Genomic DNA, 27,390 nt, shown 5'->3' on the forward strand with positions numbered 1-27,390 from the left:
TTTTATTTTTCAATTACAGTCGACATACAACATTATATTAGTTTCAGGTGTACAACATAGCAATTATTTATTTATGTAACGTTCAAAGTTACATAAATAAATAAATCTAGTACCCATCTGACACTATATATAGTTATTACAATGTTATTGACTATATTCCTTATGCTATACTTTACATGCCCATGACTGTTTTGTAAGTACCAATTTGTACTTCTTAATCTCTTACTCCTTTTTTCCTGGTGTATTTTAATTTTTAGGTATTTATCAGAACCATTTTGTCAGTTTTATTTAATTTGAGCCACCAACTGTCATAAATGTCTTTTCATGTAATGTCAGTTTTTCTCATATAACACCAGCCATTTACAACTTAAAAGTAAGAATAGATCATCCTTAAAATGACGCTAGGTCTCTAGATACTGATACTGAGGCCCAGAACAATTGATTTAATTTTAGCAATTTGCTTATACTAAACAAAACTTATATCAGATTCATCCATTAAAAAAAGGTTTTGGTAAATGAGGTATCTATTTAAAGCAAGGGTAAAGCATTAAAAACTTAAACCCTAATTGAGGTCTTATTTTTTGCTATTACTGTTTGCTGCTAGTTAGTTATAATTAATTTCTGAGTGTAATTTCATCCTCGCTCTCTTCATTTAGATGCTGAAATCTGTGTTGAACAACCAAGGCTGTCATTAAGCAGATGACTTAGGGCTATTTTGATTTTTTGGAGTTTATGAATTTAGAATGCACACATCCGATTTCTTCCTGCTTTAGATAAGAAAATGCAGGTTTCTTTGTGGTTTGTCACACTGGATCTAAAGTGGAAGAAAACCCCCACCCTCACCCCCACGCCACCCCCAGCTTCACCAGATATTAGAAGAGGGTTTAAAGAAAAATGGCTTGACCTGAGACTGCAAAATAGGACTTTTTCTCATCCTGATGTAAGAGAGACAGGCCCACTAAATGTTCATACTTGTTACTTCTCACCAGATACATGCTTAGAATGCGCCTTCTCAAAGATTCCCAGTGCAGATCTTCTGGACTAGTCTTCACTCTCCTTTCCTTGCTTTCTGTCACTATTCCCAGGCTGAACTGTTTATGTTTCCTAGATCAATAGTGTTTTTTCTCTCTTGGACTCAGGTCTGATTTTATTTCATATCTCTCTGAAGTATGGGCTCAGCTATTTTCCTCCAAGCATTGCCACAGCAATTTTCTGACTAGTTTCCGATTTGTTTTGGAACTCTGACTCCCAACCCCAACCTCACATCCATACACACCCAACTCAGAACTGTATTCTATTTCTTACTTTTCACTCTTAGCTGTTTGACCTAAGTTCTGTCTTCCTCACTTATTAACATTTTACTGATACACCTCTTTCATTTCTTCTCTGTCCCCAAGTAGTTCTAGATGGGAGCTGCTCCTGTCGAGTCTTTGCTACTCCTCCTGGATGACACTAATTAATGTAGATCCAGCTGTAATACTAAGTCAGAAAATCTGATTTAGCCCATATATCCTAGCCTAAAATTTCCTTGCAGTATTTATATAGAACAGGGTACCTCTACTTTGTATTACTTACTTACTGCGAAATCCAAGCAAAGCTTCAGGGGAAAAAAGGATTTAACTATAGGTGTTAATCGAAGCCTCAAGGGAAATGATTCTTTTGGAAGAAGCTCAAATCGCAGAGGCTCAACACCTGAGTCTTGGGCAACACCATGGTTAAGGGCTCAGCATCCTGAGAACAAGGAGGTGCTGTTAGGGTATTGAGAAGAGAGACATAAATCAGTCATGACTCAAGAAAGTCACAAGAAAAGATATTTTTCTTTTTATCTGGTTTTATTAAGGAATTTTAGGTTGCTGCTTTGAGAGTTTGGGGTAAGTTTTATTTAGTTGACCAGGAATAGTTAAAATTTAATTTCTGCCTGATGATGGAAAGAAGCAAAATTTAAAACTCTACTGAAGGTAGTGGAAATCAGTAATCATTCGTAGTCTTTTAAAATAAGAATGACTTTCACAGAGCAGAGACTTGGACTGAATTATGTGTTATATGGAATGAATTCTAACTGTAGATCACCAAATACAATTTCTATGGATAAAACTACTTTCAACTTGAAATAGATAGTTCATATGTTCATAGTAATAAGACCTTATATATTGGTCTTATACTTGTCTGTGTATTGCTTCATAAACTTTAGTATTTCTGTGTAAGTATGTTTTGTCTTTCATTTAAGTTATAAGTTTCATAAAATAAACAACATATCTAATACTCCAAATACTATGTGCTCAAGTATTCAAGAAACTTCTCAGTATTTGGAAGGGCCTAGTCAATCATTGCACATCTTACATATGATTAAGATAATAAAAATACATGAATACATGAAAAAGAATATAATACAAATAAAATAAGAGTATTTTAAGTATCTTATTATACTTGTGAAGATTATTTAAGTTTGTTTCTCATGTCTGATTTTCTGTTCCTTCAACAATATGAGTAGAAGTAGTTAAGTTCATGAGTCAGTTTTATTAGTTTGGTAGATAAAAGTTTGAAATTAATGACCAAACTGAAATATTAAAAGTACTTTCAGATTTTTATTATCCAAGCTTATTCTCTTAACAGCTCTTTGATATATTTATGACAAATGAGAGTGAAATAAAAATTAAATGCAATATAATATATGTTAATTTGGTAAGCCATTATCTTGATGTGTTATATCAGTTTGGTTAGTTTTATATTTTTTTAATAGTTCATTTGAAATTTATTAACAGTTCTTTAATTACAGTGGATTGGCAGCTGGAGAAGATAATGGACAGAGAGGTTATTTGCTGACCTATGTCATTGCATATATTCGAGTAAGTTATCTCATATTTCCTTTGTTAACTTATGTTGCAAACGATATTTTTCTTACTTTGAGTGAATAAAATTATTTTCTTTATTTTCATAAATTTTAAAGTACTGTGATTTAGCACATCATTTTATAAGAACCCAGGATTAGCTACAAATCTACCTCAAATTCTCCCATAGTGAGCATTTTAATGTAATTTTAGGTAAGATCTAAATTTTAGATTGCAGTGAATTTGAAGTATGTACGTCTTATTGCTCCCCCTCTCCAATGCTGATGGGGAAAAAGTACATTTATTGCTTGTGTGCTGTTAGAAATTGTGATTAACAGATTTAGAGATTATTAATTAAACTTTTCATATGTGGTTTTGAGGAATTTAAAGATTTTTAATAGATCTTTCTGTTCTTTAGAAGAATGGAGCTTTTCTGTGTCTGGAAGTTGATTTTGCCATTCCTAATATTGTTTGATTAAAAGCAAGCTGCCTTAGTTAGCAACATTCCTAACTTGATCCACAATCTATTTAAACATGTATAAATGTTTTTTTAACTGTCTTTAAAAGTTGGTATTTAACTTGATTCTGAGTAGTTATTGATTTATGGTGATGATTACTATATAGAATTAAAGATAATTTGTATATATTTGAGCTCTAAAATTTTTCTGATTTTTTATTTTCTATTTGTGGGAAACTATTAGTCATGTTAACCTTGAGTCCTCTATACTTATTGATATGACAGTGTTCTTCTGAAAGTTTATTCATATGTTCGTTTGTTTTGTTTTTTCTGCTTTGGCTATAACAAACTTCAAGTTTCTTAATTGTTTTCTGCTATTGCTAGGGTTACTTTGTAAAAATATTGCTTGTTATGTAATTTAAACTGTCTTGTTTTAAAAGGTCATTTCTCAGCTATCCTGTTGAGAATTTGGCTTCCCCAAATATTGAATTTTCTGATTTTTCACTTGGAAATTATTTTGAAGGAAATACGTACATGAAATTATATAAATGTTTTTGCTTTTCTAAGAAAGCTTGAATTGTGTTCTCATTTTTAAAATAATTTAATCTTAGGTAAGATCCAAATTTCAGATCACAGTGAATTTGAAGTATGTAGATCTTTCTGTTATTCCATCTCCCTCCCCAAACCCATGCTCATAGCGAGAAGTATCTTGCCTATGTGCTGTGTTAGAAATTGTGATGAACAGGTTTACAGATCACAAAAGATGATTTGAAGTCTCATAAATAATTTTTACCTCCGTAGATTGACAGTATCCCAAGTTTTCCTATAGTAAGCATTTGGATATATATAAAATTTTGTTTGTTAGGCATTTTCTCTGAGGATATTGACCATTTTCTCATAATACTAAATTCAGAATTCTAGGAAATGAAATGGAACTGTAAGAAGTACAGCATAGACACAGTTTGAAATTTCTTAATTATTAAGATTCCAGTTAGTGTTAAAACTTAAAAGTAAGTTAAAGATTTTTGAGAGAAAGGGGAGATTATTTGTCTTATTTTTTATTTTCCCAATGCTTAATACTGTTGTCACCAAATACATGTTTACTGAATAAATGAATGCATAAGAGAAAAACACATTTTAGATCATTAATTTGGAGACTTTTCCTGCCAACCAGTGGTAGAGTTGAAGTGATTCATTTTACTAGAGGTAAAAACTTAACATGTATTGACTTTTCTACTTTATAAACTTTTTTCATATCTTTATATTTCTTTGGTGGCTTGTGAGTTATTCTTTTCCGTTTTGAAATTATAAAATTGTACTTTAAAGAAATTAGTGTTATAAGTTGCTTATCATGTAAACATTACATCTTTTTGCTATAAAGTATATTTTCCTAGCAGAGGTGCTTCCAAATGTTCAGTCTATTCAGTCACTACAATGAGAGGCACTATATTTTCTGATTTGTTTTTAAGGAAAAGTTGCTTTGAAGAAAGGGTGATATAGTGTCTCCTTCCTGTAGTCTCCTTTCCACCTACCTTTCCTACTTCCCAGCTCCTTCAAGTGGCCTGATGATCACTTTTTGGTATTAATTTGCTGTTTAGACTACTAAAAATATGTTTTGCTCATATTTTCTACATGTACGTAGATACTGGATAAACAGACTGTTCACTGGAGAAATATTTCCTACCATCTGTCAGGCACTCTGCCCAGTGCCAAGGGTACAGAGGAGAACAACACGAAGTTCCTTCTGGGGGTTATATCTCACTCTTGGGGCCACTTTTCAGTGCTCTTATAATGTGGATATTAAAAGAACCATGGAGATTGAAGTAGAAGAAACATGTAATACTAACAATTACATGAAACACTAACAATGAACGTGAAATACAAACAATATTATTGATTCTTCTGCATCTGTTGTAATTTCTTGATATTTGTGTATGTGTCTGAACAGGACTTGGGTTTGGAATTCTATGTATTAGGAGAATCTTTTGAGACTTCTGCTCCTTGGGACAGGTAAAATGAAATAAAATGCCTGATATTAAAATATACTATCTGAATTGTTCAAATAATGTATCTTTGTGTGTCATTATGTAAGCATAAAGTTTTATAAAGAAACACTGAAACAAGGTGATCACTTTTATTTAAATATCTCCATCAGAATGTCATATTTGCAAGCGATATTTTTTGGTTTGAGGCAAATTCGTTCATGTCCCATAGAAGGAAGGTATTATTGAAGTTTACATTTTAAAGAATCTTATTGAATGCTAAATGCCACTATATGGTTTTTATTAAGCTTTGATCTAAATTTTTAAGTGATAAATATGTTTAAATGTTCTCTAAAAAGTCTCCCAAAATTATAAAACCAGTTAACTTTCTTTTGTAATGTCATTTAGCCTTTGATATTTATGTATTTGCTCTTAAGCAAGATCTTAACTTGCATTTAAGCAATTTCTAAAAGATATCCAATTTAAGAAATTATGTACAATTTTTAAATTACATATACATACAGATATTGGTTAGGGAATTAATAGGAAAAACTGATTAGGAAATGAGAAGTAGTTTTATTAAAAACAGACTCAAGTTAATTCATTTAGTAGTAAAATATTTTTAAGGAGATTATATGTTTTATTCTATTATGGCTTACATTTCACTTTTTCTTTATAAAGTTAACAAATCGTTTAAAATTCACAGTAAAGTTTATAGGAAATAACAAATCCCCATGAATCCACCTCTGGGATGGTACATATCTTAACATTTTTATTCTACTCTATCTTCTTTTTTTTCCTCCCCCAGAAATCTTTTTACTTTTCTACATTCAGTCTTCATGTACAATGAGTTATGACTTATGGAGTTATGATCAAGAACTTGTTAGTTAAAAAAAAAAAAGAACTTGTTACTTTTACAAATATGTAAAATTCATTAACCCCTGTAGATATTAAAGCTTAGTAGGTTTTCTTATATATTTAAAGAATTTGTTTTATAAGTTGGATTTTCAAAATAAAAACATTAAATTTTAATAATCTAAATGCTTTACAAGAGATTTTTTAAAAACATGCATTCTTACCATTCCATAAAGGAGGTATAGATAACATTGATAAATCATATTTGCCTGCAGTTCTCATAAAATAAACCATAACTTAAGAGCAGTGTTTTGTAAAATTAGAATTTATAAAGGTTTTAGATACTGTATTTATAAAATAAAATTTGACATGCTAATAACACTAAAATTCTTTTCATATTAATATTTTAATCATCTATTCTTTGTTTTTATTGGAAGTTTAGATAACTTTAATGTATTTTATAAAGCATAATCTGTTTAATGTTGTTATGTTTATCAAATTGGTTTTCACACAGTCAAATCAGTCTTGAGACTAGAGATAGGCCAGCCTTTGAAGTTTCTTTGTTATCTTTTCCATTCTCATGATTCTAAACAGACCATACTTTAAAATCAGTGTCATTACATAGCTGGGACATTTATTGGAGAATAAAATGGCTTCTACATACCTTAAGAGTTTTATCTTGCAGATGAAAGAAAATATGTAGTTATAATAGTATGCTACAGTTCCCATTAAAAAATAGATTAATGTTCTTAAATATTATTAATCTCCCCTCATCCATCTGTTTTCATGGACTTTTAATATCAAACAGCCTAGCGTAGCTTTACAAAAGGTTACATGTCCAGTAAGTCTTTATTGAACTGGAGTTTAGCTCAGTGCTTGAGAATAGGCTATTGAATATTTGTTATAATGATTTTTTGTTAAATTATTTTTAAATTGAGGAAAACTTCTTAGACATGGATACAAGATTGGTTATTCCTATAACCGAGAATTGAATTTTCATTAACATGTTCTTTATAGCTTTAAAGCTTTTAAAATCTTGAAATTAAATTTATTTTGAAATTTGGGTTTTCCTAAGTGTAGGACACTGCCTTCAGGAGACTTGAGTGTGCTGTTCTGACTTTTTGTCTTTTCTATGCCGAAAAAAGAAAGGATTTTGCTTCCTTGAAGTTATGAATGGAAGGCTCAATTTGAATGATAAAGGCTCTTGATTTTTCTTGAAAGAATAAGTATGAAGGTTTTAGTTAAGAGAATTTCTAACTTGAAGGATGCCAGATAAACCAGCATTATTAGAATTTGTAATTCAAAAACAATATTGTATTCAATTTTCTTTTCTAGAGTTGTAGATCTCTGTAGAAATGTAAAAGAAAGAATAACAAGGGAATGCAAAGAGAAGGGTGTTCAGTTTGCTCCTCTTTCTACATGCAGGTGAGTTTTTTATTGCTCTTATACTTCTTACTCGGAAAAAAAGAAAACTTTTAATTAATGGAGAAGTGTAATCCGCCAGCTGAGGAAAAGCATCAGTCTATACCACCTAGCAAGCTTTCCTGAACTTCACTTGCCACCTTGTTAGGATTGTGCCACTAGCATATTACAGTAATCCTAAGCCCTTTAGGAGTAAAACACCCATCTGTGAATGAGCCTTATACCATCTGGACAGCATGACAGTGAAGACCCAAATGTCTGAGCTCCTGCAATAAGAGAAGACATCCTTCTTCATTCACTGAAACTATAAATTACATATATTGTCAAGGAACTTTAAGTTACATACACAGTCAGCATAGCTCTTTCTTCAACAGAGAAAAATCACTAACCATTTTATCAGTTGTCGATTAAATGAATGCATGTGGAATAAAGGAATGAGTGGAACAAAAGATCCAAGTGAAGATTAAGTCATTGCTTTCCAGCAGATCTTTCTGCCATAATGGAAACGTTCTATGTCTGCCCTGTACAGTGTTGTTGCCACAAGGCACGTATGGTCATTGAGCTGTTGAAATGGGGCTAGTGTGACTGTGGAACTGAATTTGAAATTTTATTTAATTTCAAATAATTTAAATTTAAAATGCCACATTGGCATCTTCTATATTGGACAGTTAAGATCCATATTGGATCCATCTTGAGCTCTTTGTTAAATAGGGCAGCAGCCCAAATGGAAATTTTTTTGAGAAGGGGCACTTTGTATGCAATCTTTTGATATTTTCTGTGTAAACACCAGAAGATTAAATGTGTCAAGATTGAATTGAGCATTTGACAGCTCTAAAAAGTTATGGAATTAATTGGAAAGTAGAATAAAGAGAAATTGGGACAGATCATGAGCAGGGGAACCTTGAAGTAAAAGATACAGTAGTAATCTAGCACTTTAAAATTTATTGAACATTCTGTATTATGTAATTGCCTCTCCTTTTTTCTGTGTGTGTGGTTTTATAGACTATAACTCCAATATTTATTATAGAAACATAAAAAATAATATAAGCATGAATATAAGTTAAGTAATTTGAAATTAATGTAATATCTTTATTGTTAAGTGCACCAGATGCTGCACTCTGAAACAACAGTTTCGCTTCAGCACCACAGCATTTCTTTGTATTTCTGTTCACGATGCTTGTTCTTCTGATTTGCCTGGCATCAGTCTCAGCCTGGGAAGGCAGACGTGGGCCTGTTCCAGCCCAAAAACTGGACCCTACCTACCAACTGCATCTCCATGGCAACTTCCTGCTTAGTTTTTAATTTCTTTGTTTTGTAATACTAAATGTGTCTGAAGAGTAAAGGAACTTTTCTGCTGTTTATTAGTAATTTAATCTCTTTGAGCTCTAAGTTTATCATTAGTAAATCGCATCTACCTGAAAGGACTCTTGTGAGAATGAAATACAAAAGCATACGAAGAGCTCTGTAAATGCCATTGTGTTGTTATGGTGTAATTACATTAAGGTTGAGGTAGATAATTTATACCAGTGTTAGTAAGGAAAATTTGGATATTTGGTTTTTGTCCCCCAAAGACAAATCATCAAGAAGGCATCAGTTTTTTAGGCCCTCTTATTTTTGACATAGCATAATAATTTGCATGTATTTGCTTTGCAAGACTAGAAATACTTCTCTATACTCTTTAAACTGCTATCTCTTCTGTGATTTTTTTCTTTTTGTTTTTACATCCTCTCATGTTGTACTTCCCTACTGCCATATTGTGTTTCTTAGTTCTACTTATTGCTCCTACTGAAACAAATATTTTTTAGAATTTGATACATTGTACTTCTGCTGGATAAGTAGGTAAAATTCTAACATGAAATGTGAGGAAAGCATCTTTCTCATGTTAACTGTTCATGTCAACTAGGATCTCCTTGAAATAGTCTTTTCTGCTTCTGTGTAGGAAAGATAATTAGGGTTCGAAGAGCATTTCAGGAAGTACTAAGTCAAGTCTATGTATCAACATGTTTTAGAATAAGTGTATTCAGGATAGAATCAAAGAATATAAAAGCTAAAAGCGTGGATTTAGAGAGACTGTTGGCTGGGGTTTGCTATATCTGAAGGAAGGGTACTAGAGGCCTTATTATGTACAATAAAAATCTTATAACTTGGTAAAGCTATTTGCTGACTTAATGAGCGATATTTGAGAGAATCTTTTTAATTTGGAGGCATCATTAAAAATGAAATTTTTAAGTCCTTGAAGTCTAAGGAAAAAAATTTTGTGTTTATATTATCAGCCCAAAGTGATACAATCAGTCCTCCCTTAACGTCATCAATAGGTTCTGTGACTTTAACGGCAGTGACATCTGACGAAACCTGTTTTACTATAGGCTACTCGATATAAACAACTTAAGTTCCTGTGGCATTTCGTCAATGTTAGAACAAAACGTTGAATGAAATGATGTTATTCGAGGACCTGCTGTACTTACTTCTTCTCTTGATAATCTAGTCTATCAAACCTCTTATTATAATACCCAAAACAAATCAGGCCTAATAACCCAAAAGTCATTTTTTACCAGTGAAATTTGAAACATTTTAAATAATATAATCTATTCGTATGCAGTTGAGAAGTTTTTATACTTTTATCAAGTGGCAACCTAACACAATTTATCTTCCCTTCATCCTTCTCTCCCACTTCTCTATTCAAGGTCTCTAGGGACTTCTCCCCTTCCATTATGCAAATATCATTGTGATAAACCACTACTTATTGAAAGTGATTGGGAAGTAAAATATTCTGCCTTAGGATACTTTGTATAAGTCTAGTTTCTTCACAAGGTATTCACAGGGTCTAAGAATCTTCATTGTGTATTATAGGTAGGTAGAATTGGTATACTTAGACTGAATTGGCCATATGTCATTAATTAAATAGCTATTTTTTAAGGAATGATTGTCTGATAAAAGCTTAAATGCTCAGCTTCTGTGATTATCTTCTAAAACCAAAGTTTAGAATGTACAAAGTCTAGTTATTTGAATGGTTTTGATAAATAGGAATTTTACTTATAGCTTATACTTGATTACACTAACATTTAACTAGAGTTTAATTTTAATTTAGTTTGATATGACCTGCTTAATAGTAGCCAAAGAGATTATTCTGTGTTGAACATAAATGTTGAATGTGTGAGATGTATTTATTAAGCTAGTTTTTAAAAAAGCTATTTCAAAATTAATTTAAAATAATTATCGATCTCATTGAAATCAAAGATCCCAAGGAAAATAATTTAGCTGTAGGTGCATTTATTGAGTTTATTTCATTTCTGTCCATTAAAAAGTACTTTGCGTATTGGAATAGACATTTCAACCTTAAATTTTCTGAAGAAATTTTATGGGAAGGAATTCCTAGCCAGTGAGTCTGATACAAGTAAAGTTGTCCAAAAAGCATAGAGCAAAAACACTTTTTAGAAATTAAAGAATAGTAGAATGACTTTGGCAACCACAGTATCACTTGTCAAAGTCATTTTGGAAGAGGTTAGTGTTTAACTGTCTAAAATGATACAATTAATCTATTAAAAGGTATTAGATCTGAGTCACTTTTTGAAATGGACCCAAATTGAGTTTTCCCAAAGATGTTTTTATTATTTCAGTTTTGTCTTTCTTTGAGTACTTAGCTACTGAAAATTAAACTGTAATGTCAATCCTGGATTTGTTGGAAGGTGACAATGCTCTATTAATATTTATTTACATAATTAATATTTTTTATATTAATTCTTATATGAGTGATGTACATTTTACTAATTGCTATAAACTCATTTCATTCCTATATCCTTTAAATTTAAAGTTGATTATTCCTAAAGATAGTACTGTCATAGTTAAAATGGTTTTCTAGTTTTTCTTAAACTTTGTAAATTTGGTACTTAAAATGTAAATATTCAAGGAATCTTTTTTATGAGTGTGAATTAACACTAGAAAGAAAACACAGCTGGCAAATTGACAGTAGCATTGTTAAACAGTTTATTTCTTCTGTTCTGAGGCACCTAACATTTGGCCTAAAAGGCCATTAAAATTTTAGATTAGATTAGATTCTGTTTGTATTGTGTAGTAAAAGAGTATTTCTTCTGTACTTGCTCCTTCTGTTAAACTCTTTGTGGGAACTTCCATAAATTGCATTCAGAGATTTAGCTATGATTACCTTAGCTCTCTTTTAAATGCTTCACCTAATTCATTTTGAAAGCCCAGACATACATATACACGCAATTTAATTATCTAATATTCTTGATATCTTTTGTAAAGACACATAAAACATGCACACATATATGGGGCCCAGAGTAACCTTTGGAGACACTATTTTAAGGTCATGTCAGTGCATCTGATATAATCATTCAGTTTGTTTTCAAAGTCCTTACTAATTATTAATGTGAATTTGCTGTATTTCACCTAGTGTGATCATTTTACCTAGTATGATCATTTTACCTAGTATGATCATTTTAGTATTTGAACATTTCTCTTGTTTCCTAGTTTTAAATTCTCATAATTATTTCTGTTAACTTTGAGGAAGTTTAGACTTACAGAAGATTATCAAGTTCCATCTAGTGTGTTTGGGGGCTGTCTTTCACTACAATATACTTTATAAATTTAACTACAATATATTTTGTAAAAAAAGAAAAATCTCTTCTGAGGAATTGAGGTGTTTGTTTATTTCAGGCCAATTGGAGAAACATGTACATCGTTTTTAAATTTTTAAACTTTTTTGGGTAATAGCCAGACTTACCAAAAAAAGTTGTAAAAAGAGTACAAATAGTTCCTGTATATCCTTCATCCACCCAATCTACATTCCTTCAATGGAGTAAGAGACTGGGTAAAGAATGAGATTATGTTTTAAGCAAATCTTTCAGATGATCTTGCTTTTAAATTTCTAGTCGTTAAATCTGATTTCACTTAAAGCCTTGTGGGGATTTTGTCTGTTTGTTTTTTAGGGTGACGCAGACTTATGATGCAGGTGCATGTATCTATTTCTACTTTGCCTTTAACTACAGAGGAATAAGTGACCCACTGACTGTTTTTGAACAAACTGAGGTAATTTTGCATACATTAATATAGCTCTTACATTCTTCTATTAACTTCAATAAACTTGACTATCAATTTATGAATTTTAGTTTGACCCTTTAATCACTTGTAGTTTACCTGGTTGATAGCCCATAGAAATGAGAATATTTGTTGCACTGGGTTGTATACTGAATTGTGAGTATAGCATTAATGTTCTCTATGTAAGAATTAATATTCTAAAATTAATATTCTGTAGCTTGTTATTTTTTTGGTTGTTACTTATAGTACATAATGCCTGATGAAATTAAATAGCAAAGGACTCTAGGAATCCTTGATATCACTTTGGCAGCCCACCTATCTCTAGATGGTGGCCACAGTTGAGGTCAGAAGCCTTAATGCTCTTGGTTTGTGTTGCTGTTAATACCCTTATAAATTTTTTTGTTTGCTAAAGCTCTGTGTAGGTCATTGAGGTTCATTTGTTAGCAGTTTTATTACATTTCTTAAATGGCCTTAAGCGTCTAATTTTTGTAAAGTCTTCTAAGTTTGATAGAATTTCTCAGGTCTAGAATTGAAGAAACAAACCAGACTGTGGAGGAACCTGGATGAGATTGAGGTTTGTTAAAACTTCAGGTGTCCTAGTGTTTTAATTCTATTATGTGCCCACCAGAGATAGTACCACAGGTGATTTTCAGTGGTACACTTTTAAACTCAAGCCATAGACAGGTTTTGGTAGGCTTCCTTCTATGTCTCACCCTTTTAACAGCTTGTTGGTATAGTGAGATGTTGGTATAGTGAGATGTTTACTTCAGAGTAGGACGTGGCTCTGTCTTCACAAAAATTCTTTTCATTGTTACTAACAATTTAGTACTGCTGAATTGATTATTTTGCCTCCTTTTTCTTTTCTAGAAATCTCAAAGTGACTACTGTAGATATTGTACCTATTCACTGAAAAAAACTACAAAGGCTATATTTATATTTATTGCTTTTAAGTGCAATAAATCTAAAAGAAAGGAAAATTAGGCTTCTAGTCTATTATTTAGCCCAGGAAGTCTGTGCCTCCTGTGGGAGTTGGGTCTTACTCTCACTAAAAAGTGAAATCTAAGTAGCAACTATTTGTCCTGTTGTTTCCAAATACAGGCAGCTGCTAGAGAAGAAATCCTCGCCAATGGAGGGAGCCTGTCACATCACCACGGAGGTACTCTTGTTCGGGTGTAGAATTTACAGTATTCCTAATGTAAAGAATACTTGTTTTGATAAAATGTCGGGAAGAGTCACAATACGAATAATATGAGAGCACTTAAGAGTTCTTGGAAGTTTTAATGTCTGTCACTGAGGTAGTTTAGATTGTGGTAGTAACCAACAAAAGCTTGACTTGACAAGCCTGCCTAGATACGAACCTAGACAGCCTTCTGAGTTCTCAGAGAACTTCATGTTACCCAAGAATAGCCCAGCTTTCCTTTTAAAGGGAAAAAAAGAAAAACAACATAAATGTTTTTCAGCCACCATTAGAATGTAGCTAGATATCAGTTGTACCATACATTGAGGAGCTGTTTGTTCTGCCCACCCAAAATTCAACAACTTAAGACAAGATATGAAAATAATCTCTTTTCAAGATTTTAATGCTGTTTTGTTCTTACTTGGTAATCATTGTGGTATTAAGTTTTATCAGAGAATTGATCACATCACCAATAAAAACTAGGGTATATCTACCTATGTTACTACTGGGCTTATGAAAGTCATATGAAACAGTTTTTAAGAAGTAAAACAATGGCTCTTCTGTCATTAAAATTGTAATTGTAATTTTCGAGGTTATCCACCTGTTCCCCTTAATAGACACATATCTGAATATATCCTTCAATATAATTTGGTACTTAGAAAAATAGACATATTTAGATTTAGAGAGGAGCATGAGGATAATAAGACTACCGAATTAAAGAATTCAGCTCCTCCTAGATTCTCAATATCCCTCTTTCCCCATTTTCATCATTGCTATTTAGCATTATCTCACATGCTTTGTATTTATACTTCTTAATATTTCCTCTTACTGAAAAGTGAAGATCCATAGGACAGGGACTTCTGTTTTGTTTATTGCTAAATACCAGCACTTAGAACAGTATTACCCCCCTCCCACTCCTCATCAGCTCTCCATACATGTGTATAGGATGAATAAAGAATTTTGGTAGAAAAAAGAGTGGGCTATAGAGGATCTGTGTCCATATAACATTATTGTAGCCAGGCCTGGAGAAGATTGCTAATATGAATGAATGAATGAAGTAAAAAAGAATTCCTAACATGCTTGTATCATCTTAATCTTTTGCTATCGCCTTACTTTTTTTTCTTAACCCCCACAAATAAATTTCTAACTTAGCTTACTGATAAATATTAAAGTGAACGAATTTGTTCTTTTCCTCTTTTTACTTTTATTATCTTTTAATGGAGATCATAATGAATGTTAGAATGACAAATGAAGAGTGGAAAATGTGCGTGCAATTAAAAGCTTCTGATTAATCTAAAAGTCTCTACCTAATTTTGGAAATTAGGTTTTTTGTAAAGATACTTAGATTTTTAGCACCTCCCTTCAAAATGTTCAGAAAGCCATATACATTATTCTAAATATTTTTTATATATTCTATTTCAGTGTGCCACTATATTAATATATAAGGAATTTGTAAAAATATATAATATCATAAAATAATGATATGTTCTTCATTCTAAATTGATTGCATGGACAGAGAAGGCAAAATAATTTAGCCCTAATTACTTGTTTGAAGGGAAAAAAAGTTTCATTCTGTAGCCAACAATTTTGCCTTTTGGTACATGTCAATAGCCACCAGTGCTCTTTTTCCTTTAAGATCAGGAACTATAGGTTCCATATTTGTGATGGTAATTATGAGAGAAGTGTGATTTTGCAAGAGGGTGAGAATAGTTGAATCTTGTATATAGAAGGAGATAGCGGCTTAAGTGTCATTTAGGTAATGGGTTTTAGATGAGCTATTTCCTTAATTGAGAGGATTTTCTCAGTTTACTCAAGCTTTATAGTGTCAGAAATTCTATAGAAGTTGGAAATGACCAAGTGACCTGCCACACTTGCATCGGAAAGCCAAATCAAGTTTCTTTCTTGCCAATGACACTTTACGCCTTTAGGATCTTCATGTCCCTTAAGTAGTGTCCAGTAGTGTCCAGTAGTGTTCAGTACCAGAAATAAGTGTTCAGTGGATGCTGAGGGTCTAATACGGCCGAACTTCTGGTGTTACTTATTCAGATATACCCCAGACACTGAGAGGTTCATAGTAGGATCTAACAGAAACTTCATAAATATTAATGATTCTATAAAGCTGTCATTACAGAAAAAAGAATATACATACAAATTTAAAATAATAGAGTTAACTCTAGTACAAATTTATTTGAAACTTGGAGTGTTACTTATGAAAGCTATGGTAATAGTCCATTTAGTACACTAATAGAAGTTAATGAAAAATAATAATGTTTTCCATATTATAAATATTATTAGTCCAGTAGGCAGTAGGATTTCAAAGAATTGTAATCCTTCCCCTGAAGGACCTTACCATCCAGTAAAATAAAATATTATAGCATTTCAAAAGACCACTGATCAAAACCGATAGGATTATGATATTATTACCACTTCAGTCAAGATAAAAGTCTCCCATTTTCTTTGAAAAGCACTCAAACGTTAACTTTAATAAACATATACATGCTACACATGTTGAAACAGTAAAGGGAAGGACTTTGAACAGAATAGGGAAAGGAAAGAGAAAGGAATTAACATTGATAAAGCTATAAATATTTGCTAGGTGCTCTGCATAACTTAATCTCCTTTAATCCTGCTCCAAATGCTATGAAGTAGATACAATTTCTTTAAAATGAAGATATGTTAAGGCTCTGAGTGTACCGTAACTCGCCCAAAGATATGAGCTGTAATTGTGAGTGCCAGAATTTGAATTTCAACTCAGGTCCTCCTGCTTCAGTATTCCTGCCCTCTTGCTTAAGAGCCTAAAAGAGCTAAAATAGGCAAAAAGCTAAAATGATTAAAATTGACAGCCTTAAGAGATACAATTTTTAAAGTACATAAAAAGAAATACTTAACATTACTGTTTTTTCTTTTAAAATATAAAACCTCTATTTCTTTAGTTTTGACTATGTTAATTAACAATGTTAATTACTTGCCCTGCTTTAGATGTTTAAACAGATGCATCAACATTTTAATTTCCTCATTTTAGATATTTCATTGTTTTCTCAGTTCTTGCACATAGTTTTATACTTCCTAATTTTAAGTTTCTAACATATCGATAGTAGTGAGTAATTAAATAAATGCAGGTCAGATCATGTTACAGTAAAACTCCTTGTATAATTTATGTGCATTTTCAGGTTCTAGGCTTTTAGGCCTTTATTTGCTACAGACCCAAGTTTGATGAAATAACTTATTTTTAGAAATTATTAGCTTTAACTTGAATGTAGCAAGATTTGATTTCATATTCATTGAGAGTTTCTGCCTCATGTAAATAGAAATTTTTTATTTCTGTCATTTCTCATATTTTTATTTTCTGTGTGGTCAAAAATATGACTGCATGGAAACAAATTAAAGTACCCGGTTACCTCTGTTACTTAGAAAAAGAAACGAGGTAAATCTGAACACAAAATATATTTCGTATGTGCTGGGAAAATGAAGATGCTTTCCCTCTTCTAAACTGACATATATTGGTAAGCTCCAGGGCTCAGCCCTGAGCTTATTTGTTCCCGTGTGTTTACTCACTTCCTCAGTGATTTCCTCAGTCCCAGGACTTAAAACACCATATGTATGCTGATGACTCCCAAATATCAGAAGGCATCACCACCACACCCACTGGGACTACTGCAGTCACCTCTTAACTGATCTGGCTGCTTCTACTCTAGCTCCTCTCCTGTTATTTCTCTTGCTGCCAGAGTAATCTTTTTAAAATTCAGTGTTTTCTCTTCATATTCAGAATAAAATCCAAAGCTGCTAACTGAGCCTTCGAGGATACATATGGTGTGTCCATCTCTTTCTCCTCACCTCGTATTAGTTTTCCCCTCTAGCAGTATTAACTTTCTGCTGTGCCTCAGACATGTCAACTCCCTTTCTCCTTCAAGAACTTTGCTGTTTATTCCCTCTTTTTTCTGATGTTCTTTTTCCTGTTTTCCCCCTCAGATATTTGCATGGCTCGTTCCCTTTCATTTATATCTCTGATAAAAATGTCCCCTTCTTAGAGGTGGCTTCCCTGTTCTCTTATTAGTTTCTGTGCTCCTCATTTGAATAAGTTCATTGACGTTACTGAATTTATCTTGTTTATCACTGTGTTCTCTGGTCTCTGAACAGTGACTGCCTGTTTGACATAGTAGATGCTCAATGAATGTGTTGAGTGAGTGAATAAGTGCTCACGGAATGGGAACAGTTTTGCAAATTCTCAAACAGCTCTGAATCTTTCATATTAGAATTGCATTAGCCTCATTGCTAATTTAGTTTCAAACATTTAATAATCAGGCTTCGTTTGAATATGGGGTCATATTTTCATGGAAGGGCTCAGTTTATTTCATAACATTTCTAGAAAAGTATATTAGCAGAGTCAGTTATTCAGTGGAAAAGTAGGGTAAAATAATGTGCTATCCCTATGACTGTGTGACACCAGCCATCGTAGTGTTCTTCCATTGGTGCATTGAGCATGTGAGATTCCATTCAAAGTTTGTCTTAAAACAAATAAAGGTCTGAGAGGTTTATAGACAGAGAGGAAGAGCATTTGGGAATCAAATCTATATTGGACTCCTGATTCTGTACTTAACTAGCAGTATGACCTTAGGGAAATGACTTCTGTGAGCTGAGGTGTTCCCATCTGCAAAACGGGAATAATAGCACCTACCTCATAGATTATTGTAAGACTCAAATGTGATAATGTATGTAAAGCATCTAAAGTGTCTTGCATATATTAGGGGCTTAAAAGAAGTAGCTTAAAAAAAAAACTAAAAGCAGTAGTGTCAAGTGAAACTATGGTTTGTAATCTCTTTTTTTAATTAAAAATTTTTTTCAATTACACGACATACGATATATTAGTTTTGGGTGTACAACAGAGTGATTAGACATTTATATAACTTACAAAGTGATCACCTTGATAAATCTAGTATGTAGTTTGTATTCTTAAGCCCTTGTTCTAAATATTGAAGAAAGGTTATAGTTTATTTGAAAAAGATCAATATTCAAGGGATAGGATTCAACAATTGTCTTAATATATTTTCTTCCATAACCTTCAGTTGGTCTCACTCTATAGGAAGTTCTGTTACAATCTCTATGAAAGAGAAATTTCCTCCACACTATTGACTATAAAATTTTGTATAAAAAAAAGTCCATTTTCATAAATCCTTTTCCGCTTAAAGTTTATCACCTAATTCATAAATTTCAAATATTCTGTGCAATTCAGTATAGGTTCATAAAACAGAAACTTTTCCATATAAATTTTGAGTGGGTTTAATTGTTCTGCTAAAATTAATCAATAATAGAGCTTTTGAGATTTCACCTTATGTGTAAAAAAGATTTTCCTTAATTTGCATCCTGAAGTTAAAACTCAAGTTTACCTTTTAGTGGTATCTTTATTTACTGACCTTCAAGCAGTGTCATGACACTCTCAGTGCTATATTTTTGAGTTCAAGAGTAGAAAGGCTGGGGGTTGGGAGAATATTGATGCAATTTCTCTTAGAGGGTTTGGCCTGTAATTGTGATTAATAACAGTTGCTTTCACTATCTGGAAACAGACAGGCTGGTTTGTCTGCCTACAATCATGCTGTGATAAATGGAGCTATTTTAACTCTGGTTTTGTGTATCAAAGAAAACAGATGTAGTCTGGAACTGGAGGCTATAAGAAATATAAAGCCTGCTTAACTTAATCTTCATAGCGCTTTTTTTTTTTTTGGTAACTGACGAGCTGGTCAGTTTAAAAAGCAGAATTTATGTCAGCCATGTATTTAATTTCAATTTATAACTTAAGTTTTTAAATGGTTCATTTGCTAAAATTATACCAAAGTCCTTGTCAGGAAGTAAAAAGTCTCAATTAAATATAACCAGTCTTAGTTTAAATAGTGTGTCTTTAACTAACCAAAATTATTTTTTATTATTAGAGAATAATTATTGGGGCAGCTGCTTTTAGCTTTTTCTGTGGTCTTAACAGACTCTTAATAGTATCATAAACTTTAAAAGTAAAAAGAGACTACTCGAAAGAATGAGCAAAAGATCAGCTCTGAGGCCATTTGTTAAAAACTTGTACTGTGAAATAAACATATAGATTGGGAAGGGAGAAATAAAACTGTCGCTATTAACAGATGACGTGATTATCTTCATAGAAAATCCCAATGAATCTACAAAAACAAGATCAAGAAGACTGCAGAATACAAGAGGACATGCAAAAATCAGTCACATTTCTTTATATTAACAAACATATAGAAACTGAAATTTAAAATACTATTTACAATTTCATTTACAATTGCTCCAAAGAAAATGAAATAGGCACAAATCTAACAAAATATGTACATACTTAGGTATACATCTAATGAAACATATATAGGACCATATTTTGAAAATTACAGAATGCTGATGAAAAAAATATCAAAGAAGACCTAAATAAATGGAGAGACAAGGTTCATGAATTGGTAGAAAACTGGACATTGTAAAGATGTCAGTTCTCCCCAGACTGATCTAATACAATTCCTATCAAACTTTCAGCAAGATTTTTAGTAGATATAGAAAAGATTATTCTAAATTTATATGGTAAAGCAAAGGAACTAGACAGCTAAAACAATTTTGAAAAAAAGAATAAGTAATGGGAATCAGTCTACCTGATTTCAAGACTTAACAGGTACAGAAACCAAGACTGTGGTATTAGAAGAGAGATACATCAATCAATGGAAAGACTAGAGGACACAGAAATAGATCCACACAATTATATCCAACTGATTTTAACAAAGGTATAAAAGGAATCCAGTGGAAGAAGTATATAGATTATTCAACAAATGGTGCTGGAGCAACTGGACATCTGTAGGCAAAAATAAGAAAAGGAACCTTAACCTAAACTTCATACCTTATACCAAAATTAACTCAAAATAGATAATGAACTTAAATGTAAAACATAATAAAACTTTTAGAGAAAAAAAAAAAAACAGGAGAAAATCTTCAGGACCTAGAGCTAAGCAAAGATCTCTAAAACTAGTCACCAAAAGTACAATTCATTAAAGGAAAAATTGATAAATTGGATCTCATCAAAGTTGAAAATATGTGCTCTGCGAAGGACTCTGTTAAGAGGATGAAAAAGATAAAGCTACAGAGTTGGAGAAAACACTTGCAAACCACATATCCAAAATCTGTATCTATAATATATAAAGAATTCTCAGAACTCAATAGTAAAATGGAAACACCTATGAGAAAGCTAAAATTAAAAAATAGTGACAGTATCAAATATTGGAGAGGATGTGGAGAAACTAATCAATCATACTTTGCTGGTGGAAATGTAAAGTGGTACAATCATTTTGTAAACAGTTTGGCTGTTTCTTCTAAAATCAAACATGCACTGCCATTCTACCCAACAGTAACACTCTTGGGCATTTATCCTAGAGAACTGAAAACATGTTCACACAAAAATCTGTATGTGAATAGTTATATCAGCTTTACTCACAATACCCCCAGGTAGCCTAGATGTCCTTCAGCTGGTATAGTAGTCCCCTCTGCTTATCCATGGTTTCACTTTCTGAGGTTTCAATTACCCACAGTCAACCGTGGTCTGAAAATATTAAATGGAAAATTCCAGAAATAAACAATTTACAAGTTTTAAATTTTATACCATTCTGAGTAGCATGATTAAATCTCATGTCATTCCACTCCATCCTACCCAGGATATGAATCATTCCTTTGACCAGCTTATCCACACTGTATACATTACCCACCAGTTAGTCACTTAGTAGCCATCTCAGTTATCAGTTCGACTGTCACAGCATTGGTATTGTAGTGCTTGTGTTCAGATAACCTTTATTTTACTTAATAATGTGCCCAAAGCATAAAAGTAGTGATGCTGGCAATCCAGATATGCCAAGGGAAAGCCAAAGTGCTTCCTTTATCTGGAAAAAGCATAGTATATAAAGGGTGGGTACTAGTCATGGTATCAGACTTCCACTGGAGGTCTTGTAATGTGTCCCCTGTGGGTAAAGGGGGACAACCGTAGATGGCTAAACAGTGGTACTTCCATACCATAGAATACTATTTAGCAATAGAAAGAAATGAACTATTAATGCATGCAACAACTTGAATGAATCTCCAGGAAATTATGCTGAGTGAAAAAAAGCCAATCCCAAAAGATTGTATATTGTATGATTCTATTTCTTTAACATTTCTTAAGTGACAAGATTATAGAAATAGAAGACAGATTATTGGTTTCCAGGGGTCGGGTATGGGAAGGAGGTGATTATAAACAGGCCACACAAGGATCCTTGTGGTGATTGAACTGTTCCATATCTTAACTATGTAAGTGTCAATATCCTGGTTGTGATTTTGGTCTTTAAATAGCTACCAGATGAGTATAGCCTTTCCAATTTTGAATCTTTATCAGATTAATGTACGGTAGCAGAAAGTCTGTTTTGCCCTTTAAATTATTTTTTCTCCATTGGTTTCTTCTTTTAACTGGTTTTTTCATAAAACTTATAAGTTGATTATAATGTTTTTCCACTGAAGCAATGTCATAAATAGTTAGATCCCAAGATCTGATTTTAAAAGCCAGTTTAACTCATAATTTAGCTGAACATTTAACTATTTCAGCTATATCATGGGATATACAGCTCTCAAATCTGTTTATCCCATGATATAGCCTTCCCACCCATGCAATTACAAATGCACAGTTTAAGACAAAAGGGCAGGGACAGCATTGTGTTTGTCATTTCTTACCTGTAGTAGCTTCCTGCCTCAGGAGTGTCACCAGGAGAGAATAAGTGTGTTGGATAGTATTACTTCTCCTTGGATCTCTAAAGAGAACACTTTATTCCCAGAAATTTTATGTCCAAGACTCTTTTAAGTACTAAATGTTTGTTAGTCTAAGAATGCCTGTATTACATTATTAAATTGTCACAGAATAATTAACTTTTTATAGTTAGTTTCATGTGATTAGCAGTTACTCCTAATAGATATTTCCAAGTGTAACATCTGTTAAAAGTGACTTTAAGTAAAATTTATTTTTAATGTTCTGTGTTGTCAAACACAGAAGCCACTAGACTACATGTGGCTATTTAAATTAATTAAAATTAAGTAAAATTAAAAATCCATTTCTTCATTTACAGTAGTCATCTTTCAAATGCTTAATATCCACATGTGGCTAGGGGGCTGCTATGTTAAACAGTGCAGATACAGAACAGTTCTGTCACAGAAGGTTCTGTTGAACAATGCTCTGAAGCTTTATTTCATATATTTTTTCACTCATTAGCTGGAAAAATGGCCAGAAAATGTGACTTAAAAGTTTTTTCAGTAGACATTAGATTCAAGTCTTTAGGAGTTAACTTTTAAAGTAATATTTGTCATTAATTATTGATTTCCTCAGTGTAACTTCTATCTACTGTACCACTTTTTCCAGAGTGTCTCTTAATTTGGAAAAGAGCCTCAAATTTAGAACAAGGTCACCTTCAATGGCAATAAGCCTGTTGCTGCTAATTCAATTGGTTATAGCAGTGAAGGTATGTTACCTTTATGGGAATTGTTTGGGCTCTTAGGAGATGGACCCTAGGAAGCATGTAGTCCAGGATTTCTTGGTCTTGGCACTGTTGATGTTTTCGGCTAGATAATTTTTTGTTGTGGGGGCTGCCCTGTGCATTGTGCAATGTTTAGCAGCATACCTGGCCTCTGTTATCTAGATAACCACCTGTCCCAGAGGGCGGCAGAATTGCCTTCCCTTGGGAACCACTGATACAGCTCAAACAGTCCTAGATATGTGAAAGAAATGAGAGTTTTAGGTTCCATGGCATATCTTCTATCTTAGCTACTATAAAATAGCTCCTGAGTATATCCACGAAATGATGTCAGAATACAGAATATAGGAATGCAAAGCAGATGTAACCAAAATAAATTAAGGAAACACAGACTGCTTTTCTAGATATCTGAATCCCTACCCTTTATCTAAAATAGCTTACAGATAACTGGTTCAATATTTATTTTTTATTTTAACTAACATTTATTGAATACTCACTATGTTGCATACACTGTTATGCAACGGGGCTACAAAAACTAATAAAACATGGCCCTGGTCTTCAAGGAACACATGATGTTTCCTATCCTTTTCTGTCCTTATCTATTTCATGTTATTTGACCCATTCACTTGCTTTTGACTCTGTTGTATAAACATTAATTGCCATTGAGTTTAAATTTCAAGTGTGTCAAGACATCTTTTGGGGCCTTATAGAAGAATTAACCCATGATTGTGTTCTGAAAGACAGATCGAATCCAGCTCTGTGATCTGTTATTACCCTGGTAATTTAAACTTTTTCTGTTTCATAATCTCTAAGGCCCTATTCAAGGATCTATAAGATCTTAGAGCTATTGTATAAACTGCACAGATGAAACCGTAGCATAAAGCAATAGACATTTTAAATATTTAATAAGAAAAATTTTATAGTATCAAATTTTAATTGCTTTGCTAAAGTCCATGATATCCATGAATATGTCATCTTGATAACAGAAGTTTCATTAGTAGAAAATAAGTCAGATGACTTAAAGAAACTAAACATGACTTTATCCACTAAGCATTAAATTAGACTCTTGGATAGTCATAATTCCATTTTATACACTTTAAAAGCTGGATGTTAGCATTCCTCAATTGTAGATCTGTTGGCTAGCATTTAGCATGTACCACCACCATTATCAAACACACAAAAATGTGCTTTATAGCACAAATAAATAGATAATGAAATCTTTTCAGGTTGAGGCCCCTCACCCCCTCTGAAGAAACATCATCACAGTCAGATCACCAGGTACCTCAAAGAGTGGAAATTGTCTGTTGTCCTTCTCTGTTTTTATCAGTACTTAACAAGTTTCATGGGACCAGCACCTCATCTGGCAAGAGGTTGGATGTCCCTCCAGCACTAGCTTCTTACATAATCCACCAATAGTTTAGTTAGATCAATTAAATCTTGAAGTACATAGTCAATGCTCAGATCACTGATACAAGCAGCTAAGTCTGGATTTTCTTTTTAAACCTGACCTATAGAATAATACTAAAAGTATCCAATATCCTCAAACTAGAACTCTCGAAATGTAATTGTTGGTAATAATGGTTATATGTACCCTGGCTAAATTCTACTTCTGAGCTTTAGCTTCAGTCATCTTTGGAATGTATAGTGCATTTCATAATTTGTTTTTTAAATCTATATATAATAAGTCTTTTTAACCTTATAATCAAATTCATAATTCAAAAAGTTTTAAATTTAGCTATAAAGAAGTCTGGATAGCATGTCCTACCTACATTTATCACTTTTAAGATAGGACTGTTGGATAGTTTTTGCTACGTTTTCAGTTCTTTAGACCACAAAGAGTAGTTCCAGATAATTTTTAGCAGCTAGGCTAACTACTATGTCCACACACAACACTTTCCCTTCCCTCTCCCTTGCATACATGTCTGTTCATTCTTTTATGGTGTTGATCATACTACAAAATGTATTCATTCCTTCTTGGAGTTGTTGGCATCCAAAGAAGACTGTTGGGCCTATGATTCAATGTATCCCTGAAAGCTTCAATTCCTCTATTCCAAAGTAAGTTTTTAAAAATGTACTATTTTGTGGAAGAACACAAAATACTTTTTTTACCCAGTCTGTATATACAGTATTAGAAATTAAATTATAAAAAAGTGAACTCCCCTTTTAATTTAAGCAGATAAATAATTTCCCATTTGTTTTCAGTAATTTTTACTATTTGGCTGGTCTCTGTTTTTTGTATCTTTAAAAATACTTCTAAGACTCTTAAATACCTGGTTTGAGTACTTTGGGCATTATGTATTTAGAATAATTATGAATTGTAGAATACAGGATCCCTATCTTGTTTTCAGAGGTGCTGGATTTGGCTTTTTTGTAGCTCTAGCATTGACTCTCAGGCTAGGTTTATACTTCTAGAGAATCAGAAGTTAAAGGAGTATGATTGAATCAATAGTCATGAATATCCCACATCAGATAATCCAGATCTGGAAAGAGCATTAAGCTTCATGTGGTATAAATGTACACATGCCTTTACACAGATAACTGTGCATACAGGGAAAGTTGAAATAGTCTTAGGCTACCTATTTTTGCTGTTTTTATTCATCCATTGACCCCTCCTCCTCTATGGCATGCTTCGTAAAGGACAGAATATCATTTCTATTTCTGAAATGAGCTCTACAGATGTTTAAGCAGCTACGATATAGTTGTGCGTACGTGTGTTACATGTGTCCAGACCAGTATAGTCATCTAATTCCTCAATGCCTAACAGTGCAAATGAAGATTGTCCAAATGGCATCATCACTATTATTATCGTGGGTTAGCTCTAGAATTAAAATCTTCTGCTTTGAAGTGTGATGCTTCTTTGAGATTAGGGCCTTTGGTGTTTTTGATATATTTTGTATTTTAATTTATCAGTTCATCTGAGACAGCCAGAGAAGATTCTCTAGAATTTTATGAAGACTATTTCCAATAATTGCCTTATTACAGACTCATTGAATGTTTTTACTTATATTGTGCTTTATGTTCGTACACTTACAATGTAGTTAGTTGACTTAAATTATTAAGCAAAACCAAAAAGATTCCTAGTGCCTTTATCGCATAAGCCATGATTTCTGACCTCAGTTCAAATTCTGTTATCACTGACAGAAGCTCACAGACCTCTGCTAAGAAGGGGTTAAATTCTTTCATTAAATATGTTTATGAGGGGCCACGGCTATGCTGCCTGTACTGCTTTTTTTTTTTTTACTTTCTAGTTCACTAATCAAATGTATGTTAGATTGATTATTGTAAAAGTATAAACCATAGAAAATTTGACAAGATAGATGTGTAAATTACCCTTCTGACAGAACTAATGATGCACTCCGAGCACCTTCTGTTTTCTAGCGCTTGGTGAGCGACTTCATTAAATATGCAATGGCTGTTGGGTGGCTTCTCAAATGATGGTTCAGTTCCTTGTGGAATTGCATTATTACTAGAGGTGTAAAACCAGGCAGACAAGCTAGCTTTTGGGTATCCTGCTGAGGTTCTAATGTGCTCCATCTTGTTGGAGCAGTTGTTTGCAGTCTTTTCAGGACAATTAGATCCATAACCACAGGACACATTCAGTGAAACTATATTACAGATAACAGTGGAGACTGGCATTGACTGCTCTTTACCCATCTCTCTTGAGCTCCCTCAGTGTGGGTGACTTATAATAATGCCACTTCTACCACTCACAGAGTAGTTTTTGTTTGTTTGTTTGTTTTTTAATCCTTTGAAGCAAATCTGGAAACAACTGATTGGTAACTTTTTTAAAGTTCTTAAAAATCAGGCTATTTGAAGTGAAAAGAGTTTATAGATTTTAATCCGTATGCAGGTGAGAAAACTGAGGCCAAAGTGTTGTGGTGGGTTGTCCCTTAGGGAAATAGATAGTAGGAGGACATGGTAGAACATCTTTTAGGTGGTAGAGATTACATGAATAGAAATTTGTACTGTTTGGCTTCTAGTTTTAGAGCTCTTTTAAACAAAAATTCTTTTGAATTTAAGACTTTTTTCCTGCTGTACCTCGTTTTCCCCCATCTTAAGACCAACAGTGCTTTTCTTTTTAAATTTCTCGAAG

The 27,390-nt window shown here is 32.7% G+C and overlaps 1 protein-coding gene across 1 annotated transcript in view; it reads left to right on the plus strand.

Annotated features, from left to right (window-relative positions):
- The window catches only part of AGPS (alkylglycerone phosphate synthase), a 117,858-nt gene that overhangs the window by 83,562 nt on the left and 6,906 nt on the right, over window positions 1–27,390 (plus strand). Inside the window, exons 15-19 of the mRNA XM_006921234.3 lie at window positions 2,777–2,846; window positions 5,234–5,295; window positions 7,458–7,547; window positions 12,491–12,590; window positions 13,698–13,755. Coding sequence (XP_006921296.2) covers window positions 2,777–2,846; window positions 5,234–5,295; window positions 7,458–7,547; window positions 12,491–12,590; window positions 13,698–13,755 — 380 coding nt within the window. The remainder of the gene's footprint in view (window positions 1–2,776; window positions 2,847–5,233; window positions 5,296–7,457; window positions 7,548–12,490; window positions 12,591–13,697; window positions 13,756–27,390) is intronic.

Source organism: Pteropus alecto, unplaced genomic scaffold (assembly GCF_000325575.1).
Source record: "Pteropus alecto unplaced genomic scaffold, ASM32557v1 scaffold3, whole genome shotgun sequence".
In the NCBI taxonomy this organism is placed as follows: domain Eukaryota; kingdom Metazoa; phylum Chordata; class Mammalia; order Chiroptera; family Pteropodidae; genus Pteropus; species Pteropus alecto.